The sequence below is a fragment of the Sardina pilchardus genome, chromosome 3, assembly GCF_963854185.1.
Source record: "Sardina pilchardus chromosome 3, fSarPil1.1, whole genome shotgun sequence".
NCBI classification, from domain to species: Eukaryota; Metazoa; Chordata; class Actinopteri; order Clupeiformes; family Clupeidae; genus Sardina; species Sardina pilchardus.
In genome coordinates, this window is record NC_084996.1 from 9445946 (window position 1) to 9458732 (window position 12787).

A 12787-nucleotide genomic window follows, 5' to 3' on the forward strand; every position below is an offset into this window, starting at 1 on the left:
TCTTTCTCCAACTTGTCATTGAAATCTGATAAAATGACTATGTGGACAAAAAACACTGCCTTAATCTGGAGAGAAATACAGAAAAAATATAGATTACCAAGATCCTTATCCTCTCTATCTTCAATAAAATCCACTCCCAATTTTATACCACTACAGTTGGATGCAGGTTTCAAACACTGGGCTAGATATGGACTTAATTACATCCACCAACTGGTTGAGTCAAATAACATAAAATCATTTTCCCAGATTGCAGAGGAGTTTGGGCTTCCAAACACTGATTTCTTCAGGTTCCTTCAAATCAGACAGTTTCTTACTAAACATGAGGAAATTGAGAAAATTCGCTCACCGTCGGCAATAGAACAGTATTTCATTGGGGTTCAACTAGGTGAATACGGGAGGAAGATTATTTCTTGTCTTTATCACTGTCTCCAGAGTATGGAAACACAGGACACTTTGTATATCAAGGCAAAATGGGAGACGGAGCTTGGGCAGGATATCCCCCTGGAATCCTGGGTCCAAATTTGTTCCGAAGCACACAGAATAACTTCTTCCAACAGTTGGAGAGAATTCAAATGGAAAATGGTAGCAAGATACTTTAGAACGCCACACATAACAGGAAGGTATAGCTCTTCGGCATCAAGTTGCTGCTGGAGGAACTGTGGTGAAACTGACTCAAATTTTGTCCACACCTTTTGGTCCTGTGGGAAACTTAAGAAATACTGGGATGATGTTTATTTAGCATTAGCTGATATTTTTAACGTAGAGATCCCTAAGGAACCGTTGTATGCTTTGTTGGGGGCCATCCCGGATGGCTTTGAACGAAGGGATGATCTATACCTTCTGCAGATACTCCTTTCCGCAGCCATTAAGGGTATCACTGTAAATTGGTTGAAACCCACTGTTCCAACACTTGAATGGTGGAAAGAACGAATATGGGAACTCTATAGAATGGAAGACATAACCCACAACTTGAGGCTTCAGAGGGATAAATGTCTGAAGAGGTGGACCCCTGCCTTATTTAAGATGTTTTGATATGGAGAGTGGTCACCCCCGCCCCCCCTCCCCTCTATTTATTTGATTTGATTTGATTTGATTTGATTTCTTTTCCTTTTCTTTTTTTTTTCTTTTTCTTTTGGTCGATATTGTAATAGATGTCATTGTCCTACCATGTATGTCTGTGCAGACTGTCTACTTTAAATAAAAAATAAGTTAAAAAAAAAAAAAAAAAAGTACATCGCCAAACTCCGTCCAACTCTCACCCTGGGCAATGCAGAGAAGCTCATCCACGCCTTTGTCTACTCCAGGCTGGACTATTGTAATGCACTCCTCATCGGGATATCTGGCAAGAGCATCCAGAGACTCCAATACATTCCGAACAGTGCTGCCAGGATCTTGATGAGGGTGCACAAGCATGAACATATCACCCCCATTCTGAAAAGTCTTCACTGGCTCTCGGTTAATTTCAGAATTAAATACAAAATCTCACTCCTCACCCACCAGTGCATATATAGACATGCCCCCCTCTACCTACAGGAACTCCTCATCCCCCAGACCTCATCACGCACCCTGCGGTTTACAAACATTAACACCCTCCAAATCTCCAGAACCAAGTTTCACAGGATGGGTGATAGGGCTTTCTCTGCTTCTACTCCCAGGCTGTGGAACTCCCACCCTGACCACCTGAAGTCCCCACAGACTACTGATGTTTAAAACAAACAAACAAAAAAAAAAAAACCTATCTTTTTAAAAAAGCTTTCTGTTAAATGTATTTTATTGATCTATTTTACATGGCATTATTGTTTTTATCTGTTTTTCATTTACATTATATTTTTGTAGCACTTTGAGATTGATTTGAGATGTATTGTTATTATTATTATTACACAACTAAAATGTAAAACACAAACTCAACAACTCAACAAAAAAATACCATAAAAACCTGTTTCAGTAGCAAAAAGACGAACTGTTATGTCTCAAGAGATAAATGACTGTGTGTGTGTGTGTGTGTGTGTGTGTGTGTGTGTGTGTGTGTGTGTGTTGCCATGTTGCAACAGACCTCCCGCCACAGCCACATTCATAAAATGTCATTTTAAGCAATAAGCTCCGAGAGGCCGTGGTTCCGCTTCGCGTCATGCCTAACAACACCCCTTAACTGTTCTAAATTCAGTGTAAACCACAAAGTGAGTGGCTTATTGCTTTTCTAAAAGGGTTACTACGTCGATCTTTCATGAAACAAAGGCACAGCAACAAAAAAATAAATAATAATTCTCCCGCCAAGAAATATATTTCCTCCATATGAATGATTGCCATGCAACATCAAGACGCAGCCAGAGAGGCTTAAAGCCGAGGGTCTCTGATGCAGCCACTCTAACTGTTGTGCAAGTTGTAGTAGCACATTACTATAGAACAAAATGCGGTCATGGTGTGTGTTTATGTTGGATTTTACAACGGCATCGAACGCAATTCAGCCAATCACAATCAAGGACCGGAACTATCCGTTTTAGAAATGCATGGTTGACAGATTGTCTCCATACTTAAAAAGGTGAATTGAGGCACACTTACTGATGAATAATAATCCTGAGTTTGTTATGCCACTCTGACCAAACTGCAGTTGAGAAGAATCTAGATAAAATGTGTACTGCCTACCTATCTTACAGAATACCACTAACTTGGCAGGAACATATGAGGTCTTACAGTAATCTGTCATTTTTTGTGAGTCTATAGGAGACAGTATGCAAATTTCACAGCAGAGTCCTTCTATATAAGCCCTCCAAGGTGACACATGCACAACCTTTAGTAGAGCCACTGTTACAACAGTACAATGGAGATGAGATCCATTCTCCTCTTTTCTGCAATACTGATCTCAATAAAAAGTGAGTATGGGAAATGCAGTCTTTGATGTAAAACGTATTTCCACTTTGATTATATGGTCTTTTTTTTCACTTTTAGGTAGTAGCTGCCAAATCCGACTGGATCAGTCCCCTGCAGCGGTAAAAAGACCAGGAGAGAAGGTCAAGATCTCCTGTAAAATAAGTGGCTATTCAATGACGAGCAAGAACATACACTGGATACGACAGAAACCTAGAGAGGCTCTGGAGTGGATTGGAAGAATGAACACTGGATCAGGAACTGATGTTCTTTACGCAGAGTCCCTTAAAGGCCAGTTCACCCTGACTGAGGACGTCTCCATCAGCACACAGTACTTAGAGGCCAAGAGTCTGAGAGCAGAGGACACTGCTGTTTACTACTGCGCTCGACAGCCACAGTGACTGAAGCTGGTGAAGCAGCTGTGCAAAAACCACAGACTCAGATGACAAGCAGTTGAAACAGTCGAAAGGGGTGTGTGTGTGTGTGTGTGTGTGTGTGTGTGTGTGTGTGTGTGTGTGTGTGTGCTTGCCTGCCGCTTGTCTGTGTGTTTTATGTGTCTCTGTGTGTATGGTCACTTGTGAGTGAGTGTGTGTGTGTGTGTATATGTGTGTGTGTGTTCTTATGTGTGTGTGTGTGTGTGTGTGTGTGTGTGCGTGTTTGTGTGTATGATGCCAACTAGCCCCCACTGCTCAGCCCCCTGCTGGAGGCAATGAGAAGCTGCTGCCCTGACGCCGACTAGCCTCACCAACTCTGACTAGCCTCCCACGGCCCTGGCCTGGAGGGTAACTTCCAAAGACTCTTTTAATAATTTAATACAAATAAATGTTTTAATGTTCACTTCTGAGTCCTGGCAGTTTGTGGGGATACGGGTTGCTCCTCAGTGGTAGACAAATCAGAGGTGGCTAGCACCCCCTGCCTACGATACAAGGTAAGTCTTCAGATGCTTTTTAAAGATACACTAGAAACCAAAAACCATCTTAGTGTTGATGGAAGCCCAGCATAGCAGACACTTATCAGAGGTCCGCAAAGGTGTGAGAGAATGTACAGCTGGCTCATGGAATTCAGATAGAAATAGATGAGGTGAAGGTGGCCTAGCTTGGTGTATGGGCAAATTAATACCATTAGATAGATAGATAGATATTTTATTGATCCCCAAGGGGGAATTCAAGAACATTAACTGAAATGCTTCAGGTGAGTGGGACTTACACCTGCATAGTCTTCTTAGTCATAAGAATTTTAGTGTGTTGTGGCACAACAGATGTTTTGTGGTGTATCAGCCACAAAATGCCGCAGCATTCTGATCAGTTGTAACAATCTTATTGCACAAGCAGGCAGGCCAGCTAACAGTGAATTACAACAGTCCGGTTTGGAGATAACCATGGCCTCTACAAAAAAAAAGTTGTTTGGAATGTTGTGTCAAATAAAGTCTGATCTGTTGTAAAGGACAAACCGGCATGATTTTGCAATTGAGGCAACATGCTCAGAGAAGCTCAATTACTGTAAGATGCCCAAGGTGCATGCAGATTTAGTTGGGGACAGTGAAGATGAGTCAAGCAAAATATTAATCTGTTGGAGATTAGCTGTTTTCGCTGGAAACACCAAAATCAGCAAAAACGTAGGCCAAATACCAACAAAAGTGAAAGATGCAGTTGCCTTACTCACACATACTGTAAGTGGCTTGTTTATATTCCAGGATCAGGATGAATGATTTCGCAAATCTACAACCACGCAAATCTGGGTGAGTCGGCAGCGCACAGACGAGGAAGTTTTCAGTGACTCACTAAAAAAGATTCCAGATAACTATAAAGTGCTTATTTACGATATCCTTTCATTTACTCAACACACAGATGTATGCTTAATTGCATCCATTCCCAGAGCATTAGAGTATTAGAGCCTATTGACAACAATTATAATTTTTTTTGAAAAAGGCCATTATGTACTGTATGTCAATGAGAAGGTACTGTATCTGGAGATCACAGAGCCCCTCAGTAAACCTGCTTACGATGTGGTTGCACACATGGAAAGACAAAGAGATACGCAGAAACACAAGCACCCACACCCACACACACTCAAAACTGAAAAATAATAATAATAATAATATATATATATATTTCATATATGATTAAAAAATATAAATAATGAATAAATAACATATATCACTTAAGTCTACAATAACGGGTGTCCAGTGGAAGGTTGTTTTGTTGTGGTGCTCATTTTGGTGTGTGTTGTGGTACCCTGGTTTAATGATTGAACAACTCTTCCTGTGCCCTGGTTTGGTAAAATGAATGAAGGCTCAGGGGACGTAGATGTGACGTTGGCACGTAGCCTGATTCATGTAACTGTTGCAACTGTGCCGAGATGATGTGATTCTCACAAGTGATCTATGCTGTGCAATGTACAAATGGTTATGGGATTTGGCAGGCACTTTTGTCCAAAACAAAGTATATCCTTAAAATATATAGACATCAGTCATAAATACTTGGACGTGTTTTCTTTATTTGACATTTATAGTAGGCTATGGCATGTGGTTGTTTCTGATCATGATGAAAGTAGACAGTCTTGAAGTGTATCTGTAAATAAGTAAAGGGCTAGAAGCTAACTTTAACCGCGATTGAAATGGGTTGAGATTGGGTTAATGGGCTCTTACTTCGTTACCACTACTGTACGTCTACACATTTATTTTCAATGAACAGTCTTGATAAATAGAACATTAACTGAAGTGTCACGGCGTGCTGTTTCTGTGGGTTGGCATGATGCTGATAACGGTACTTTGCAAATGTATGTACATCTGGCCCAAAATATTTGTAAGCCCAATGGCTATACTTTTAGTATCTCCCTTTTCTCCCACCTGTCGTACATTTCTTTTGTATATGGATGCTTGGTGGTGGGACTGAAATCTTCCACTGCAACTGGTTGCAGATGGCTTCAGTTAGTAGCATCATGGATGGCTTTCAGTCTGTGAATCAAAACTTTACTTCCTGCCTGACATCTTGTTTCCCGACATTGCAGAGTGCTTCTACTGAATGACTTAAATGTGTTGCAACTTCCAAGTATTTGCCTACGCTAACTGCCTATGCAATATTCTGGAGACTGTGTAAAAGGAGAACTATTTTCCTCTGAAAACTAAGATCAAACAAATTTGGCTTTTGAGGCTTGTATTGGCTTTAATAGCCTACAGGCATACTTTGATCTCATCTAGAATGCAAAGCCAAACCATATCTATTTATCACTAGTAGCCCTAATGGAAACACTGCTTTTACGAAAAGGATTTCTAAAGAGTAGAATTTAGAATTATCATATTGAAATTTCTAAAATGAAGAAAAGCTAGAAGCGTTCACTATCAAAATGTTCGTCAATATTACAGTACTTCAACTATTTTTGTGATTACATTCATTCACAATTCGGGGTCTATAAAAAGTGATACTGTATGTTGAGTTCTGTAAGACTCACTTTGACATAGCTACATGACACTTCTCAATGACTTGCGTTTTAACAGTTTTTTTTTTCAATTGCTTATAGGTACACTTGATACCACTGTTGAGCCATCTGGAGGTGTTGTGGACCATTGTTGTTACACTCCGCTAATGTCTTAGAAAGATCAATTGTGTACAGATTTAAAAAGAACAGGTATCAATATCCACCTTGTCTATCCCCATTGCTAACTGGTAAATGAGCCTTTGTTGTCTTGCTCCATCTTGCTAGCAAGGTTTGATGGGAAAATCAGTAATGCAAGATCTGTATAAAGTATCGGCTTGTAGTTTTGAATGCAGATAACATTAAAAAATAAAAATTGTACCATGTGTTCCATACTTTTTTATTTATGCATGTACAAATCTATACTGTACGCCTTGTTTCTTTTGAAAACAAAATAGATTGTCGTTACATGGACTATTGTCGGTGGTTATTCTATATTCCTGAAGCCTATCAAATAGATTTTAGAGACTATACTCACTGGAACAATTGGCCTGTTATTTTCTATGCTTGACATATAAGGTATCAAGCATGGAGAAGCATTTGTCTTTAATCACTGGCAGTAATACCAATAACGCAGAGTCAATTAATATGACTTTGAGATTGACTTGCATATGTCAGGTGTTCAGCCCACACACTTTGTTCACTGCCAATTTCTCAATAGCGTGGCGCATTTGATCAGGTATAATAATCAACATTATTAATAATCAACACAATCACCAACATGGAATTCAGCACTCTCAACACAGTTAAATCTCCCTATACAAATCTATCTATCCATCTATCAGCATTGTGCAAAATTCAGAATTGAATTGCAAATTACTCCTAAACTACTCCTTCCTTGAACTAAAGGAAGTAGAATTGAAATTCAAAGAAACTCATATACATAATTTAAGGGTAATGTTTAACAATGAAGTTTCACAATATATGGCATATATGATCGCAACAAACACAGAAGTTATAATTGAAAACAGCAACCAATTGAATGTACAGTATGTGAGATTCAACACTTTCTTCCTGTTGTGTGACTGGAATTGTTTTGAATTGCCATGAATTAAATTACACTTCCTGTCATTCCTATCATGCCTGCTTGCCTGTCTATCTGTCTGTCTGTCTGTAGTATATGGGATGCAATCTATTCTTCTGCCTTACATGTCAGAGACCTGGACACCCTTACCTCTATTTAGAAATTAATTAAATAAGAGCCCTTTATGCTGTTGAATAGCCTACATTTGTAGCTTCCCCTGGGGACAGTAAAGTGGTTTTGGCCCTTAGATATTTAACCTTCTGACTGAACATCATCATCAGTATGTGTAAGGGTTTCTGTTATGTAGCCTAGTGTAAGCAGTGTTGCCATTGAAAAATATTATCACACATAAAGCAAATGTTTTATTTCTGTTATTTTATTGTAATACCAATGCTATAACCAGGATACAACTCATGTTCAAAATATGATTTCGTGTACAATGAAATTGTATTTTTCCATAAGCTGTTTTAGGCTTATAAATTTGCATATGGCACCATCCACCCACCCGTTCCTTGGAATGCCCGATGACGTAGCAGGAGCCCTACAAATAGGACCCCTAGCAGCACAGACAGTTGACCGTCGAGGAAAATAATCGGCAACAGCAGCAGCAGAAGCAGCAGCAACAAGAAAGCTAACAACTGCACACAAACCGCAACATAATGGCAGGTAAGCATCATGTCCTTGATGTAGGTAGCATAACTTACAGACTGTTTATTTCAACAGATAGACAGACTCCTTTTCTTAGCGTAAAGGTAAATGTACATGGACTGTCACTTGAAACATGTGACAAAATGTAAACGATGTAAGAAGCCTGTGTTTGTCAGTAAAAGTAAGATAACAAAGTTACACCATCAGAACTTGCAGATCTGCTGCTTTCGGACACTGTAACATAACACTGTAAAACATATATATATATATATATATATAGATAGATAGATAGATAGATAGATAGATAGATAGATAGATATTTTTAGACAGTCTACTTTGTAATGAGTTTGACTTTAAACTACAGAATGAGGCTATTACATTCAGTATTGCCAGTAACGTGAATTATAGGCTAAATAAAGTTTGGCTATGTTTATATTTAGAAAACACCGTGATACTGCGGTCAGTCTCACAACTAGGCTATTTAGGTAAATGTCATTCGTCGCACTGTTAGTGCTTTAAAGTAAAACAAATGACTGTTAAACAAATAAAGGTAGCGGTTATAGACTGCATCAACATGACAATTACGCGCATAAACACTCACACATAGCCTAGGGCTAGAATAGCCGACATGGTTTCCAAAGGCTCACTCAGTTGAGCTAATATAATGCATAATGAAGCCTTAGCCTATATAGTGTAAGTGTTGCCAACTTTAGTGCATGAAAGTGAAACAACTATCGTTGCCATGCGTTTTGTGCCTCAGCCTATGACGCAACATGCGTCAGGTAGTGTCAACAGAAATTCAATAACATTCATTCATCTAGTTCATGTTATTTGTACCACTCCCTGTACTCCTTGACATCATCCATTCATATTTGACTTCTATAGTTAGAAATATGTTTTTCCTCTAGTGTAAGCCTGTGTGTGTGTGTGTGTGTGTGTGTGTGTGTGTGTGTGTGTGTGTGTGTGTGTGTGTGTGTGAGTGTGAGTGTGTGGGTGTTCAATTTGGTGAGGGCACAGTGATGCTTTTGAGTAACCTATTCATAGGCTACTTTACACTGGCTGGTCCAACCAGGTTAGACAACTGAAGTGAACAGTTCTGCTGGAAGGAGGGGTGTGTCAGGAGGTGGCTGCATGAGCCACCACATACACCGCAGAAAAAAACAACAACCACACATGCACATAACCAGTCACACATACTGTAGGCTCGCGCTTTCACAAAACATAATGATTATTGTAACTTAAATGTGTTTGATAAAAAAATCACAGACACAATTAGTCAGAGCTGTCTACACTCACATATTCACTGATTCATGGCGCTCCAGACAGTCAAGCCTTTCCTCTCATTTTAGAATTTCCGATATTGCAGCACAGAGGCTGCAATAACAGAGTGGCTTGCAGATCCAGATTAGTTATGATCCTACTCGTTCATACATACCGCCTTTGGATGGCGGCATTCATTTGTTTCAGATTGCTGATGAACAGCGTGAGTACAGTATGTGCATAGTATGTAATCAATTAGTGTACAGATGCGTCTCGCTTTTGGTCTTGTGAGTGAGTTCCAGCACATGACCCTGAGGTTTGTGCACAAGGGTCTTTTAACTCAGCCTTAACTTTGCAGCTGTGTGACCCAGGCTTCGCGCCAAGTCTCTCTCTCCCTGCAGAATGAGGTAATGTGTCTGTGTGTGCGTGTGCGTGTGTGTGTGTGTGCGCATGTGATTTAAATCAGCACACATGGGAGAGATATACTCCTTACCGGGCGTAAGAATGGTGCCTCTGGTGCAACATATGTGTGTGTGCTATTCATCAAATGTCTGTTTTCTGAGGGAGTAGCTGCATTTATGCCTCCACCACACATGGTCTGAGGTAAAGCATGTGTTGGACTCTTTATGTAGAGCACTTTGAGCTCTTTGATGGACAGACGCTGTAGCTTTTAGGCCAACGCTTACAGTAATTACACACAGTTTGTTTGTGTCTATTAGTGGGAAATTTGTGTAGGGCAGAAAAACAAGCACAGCAGTGTTGGCCGATGTTTGTTTGTGTGGTATGACAAGGTGGTTCAGGAATATACACTTCTGAGTCAGTGCACACAGGGGCGCAGTGTGTTTTTGTCTTTACTGAAGGCTTTGGTCTACTCAGGCCCTTTGGTCTACCCAGGCCCTACCCTGGGAACAGTCATGTTCCCACTTATGGATGAACGGAAAAAAAAAAACCCTGTCTTGAGTCGTCACAGGGAAGAGGATTCATTCGGTTCCTCCCTGCGTGGGGAAAGAGTAGGGTGGGATTCCATGATGACTAACAAAAATCCCCCAGGAGAAAGAATGATGTCCGGAGGACGTGTTGACACACCTTAAGGGAGTGTTGAGCTATCATATTTACCCATTTTATTCCACTCCCTTTTCCTCCATACCCTTCTTTTCTACATGAACTTTTAACATTGACATTTCTCTGAAATGAGATATTGGTCTATTCTGTTGCACCAGCCGGTCAGTAGGCAATAGGTGGAAAAAAGGAAATAGGTCAGGAATAATTGACAACATTTCTGCCCTGGCAGAGGTATTTCTAGTTGTGCTCAAAGGAAGTGGGCCTGTTAACAGACTGAGTCTAATTAAGCTGCCTCTCGGGTACACATTACATGTATGTGTATATGAAACTAACGCGGGCCACAGCTCAGAGCTCTAGCATATAATGCATCTTACAGAAATGCACACATTACAACACAAACGTCTGGATGTGATACTATTAAAAGTGCTTCCCTTAAAAGGACTGTATAAACCATGTCTAAAGAGCTATGTAAACAGCCGTTATAATGCAGAACCTCTCTCCCACTCATTCCTCTTTTCCCTCTCTCCCAAAGACACACACACACACACACACACACACACATATTTTGTCATCAGACTCTAACTAATTGCGTATGACTATGCATTCCTTTCTATTTTTGTCCTCCCAACCCAGCCTTCTTTACCCTTGACCTCTGTCTCTCCCCCTCCCCCCTCTGTCTATCTATCCCTATTTCTCGTCTCCTCTGTCTTTCTCTCCCCTTCCATCTCTCTCCCATCTCTCTCTCTCTCTCTCTCTCTCTCTCTCTCTCTCTCCCATCTCTCTCTCTCTCTCTCTCTCTCTGTCTGTCTCTCACTCTCTCCTTCACTCACTAACTCAATCTTTATTTAAAATCGTATATCTATTTGTCATGACTTCCCAGCATATTTGGACCTTGGCAGCTGGGACTTGGCCTGCTCCACCAATAACATCGGGCACCATACGGATCTCAACGGACTGGACCGCCTGATCGTGAGAAGAGGCCAGGCGTTCACCATCAACCTCTGCCTGCGCTCTGGAGAGTACGAACCGGGCAAACACTCACTCAGCCTCATCGCAGAGACAGGTGAGCTCACCTGATCACTATAGCATGAACATGATCATGACAATATATATATATATTTTTTTTTTATCACACTTCATACTGAAATGTTACGCAAACAGAACCTACCCTTTCCCACATCATATCTTTATGTATGGTGTGTATTACATGTGTATTCATTTGTCAAAAGCTCTTAATGAAGATGACAAGAGTGTATAGAGTGCAGTGTAGTAGAGTACAGTGTAGTTATGTAATATATGGGATCTATAGGCATACAGTAATTTTCGGCATATAAGCCGCATTGTGTATAAGCCGCAGGACAGTGTTTTATGCAAGTTAAAAGAAACAAAACATATTAACACCATATTAACTGCCCCCCTGTATAAAGAAATTTAGCAAAATCAATGTAATAGTCGGGAAATTACGGTAGGCCTTGGTTGTGCAAAGAGTTCGCCTCACGGACAGGAAATGTCTCTGTTCCGTATTTTTGAAGCCTGTTTGAAACGTAACAGAGTAGGAACAGTTCACGAACTTCAAGACTCAGATGTAGCCAGCAAAAGTTAAATAGCTGCAACGAACAGCTTTGATGCTCAAGGAATTCCTTGGTATTTGGAAACTCAGGGGCATATTCTGGGAAACTATGTACATGACTGTTGAACTGACAATTACAGAGAAGAAAGGGGTGAACCAGTTGCCTATGTTTGCCTATGTTTGCCTAATGGCTGGTATGTGTTTATTCATTCTGCAAGCTATCTTGATCCCTGAATGTTTCTTGAGACTCAGGGTCACTTCTACCCGTGCTGACAAAAAGAAGCAACTGGTAAACTGCCACCATCAGTAAGAGTGAGAGCAGAAACAATAGGGTCTCTCTTATCGCTAAAGCCCATGTAAATAAACCGTGAAACAGTCGCATCCACTCCACATCTGCACAATTTAAAACACAGGATGAAGAGGACCTGACAGGAAACATGTGGCCTGTGGAAGATAAAGTGTTCACCAGAGCAGCCAGTAATGATAGCCGAGCAATTGGCACGCTGCCAGCTGTAACAAGCTCCTGGGGGAGTCATACTGGGACAGGATCAAAGCAGAGCCTGAGTTTCACTAACTTTTTTTATATGTGTGGGCTTACATAAACTGTTGCGTGTTTGGGCCAGGCTAATATATTTCCTTTTGGAGGTCTGAGGTAGGAGAGGACAGGAAAGAAGGGGTATTCAACACACCTCACACCAACATAGCCCTACTCAGTCTTGTGACCTTTGACCCTGGTGTTTAGAGAAGGAAAGACGTGTGAGTCCTTTCCAGCCATCCCCTGGGTGGGACACAACAATGGTATTCTCAGCGGTGCGCTCGCACGCCTCTGTTAAGACCCTCTGAGTCTGGGCTCTGCAAAAGCAGAAGGTCGGCAGCATTCCCAG

The 12787-nt window shown here is 40.8% G+C and overlaps 1 protein-coding gene and 1 gene segment (V, D, J or C); both read left to right on the top strand.

The window, feature by feature from the left end:
* LOC134076577 (Ig mu chain C region membrane-bound form-like) overlaps positions 1 to 12787 on the top strand; it is a 125001-nt gene that overhangs the window by 8055 nt on the left and 104159 nt on the right.
* tgm2b (transglutaminase 2b) overlaps positions 7945 to 12787 on the top strand; it is a 17466-nt gene continuing 12623 nt past the window's right edge. The window contains exons 1-2 of the mRNA XM_062531695.1: positions 7945 to 8029; positions 11214 to 11396. Coding sequence (XP_062387679.1) covers positions 8023 to 8029; positions 11214 to 11396 — 190 coding nt within the window. The 5' untranslated portion in view covers positions 7945 to 8022. The remainder of the gene's footprint in view (positions 8030 to 11213; positions 11397 to 12787) is intronic.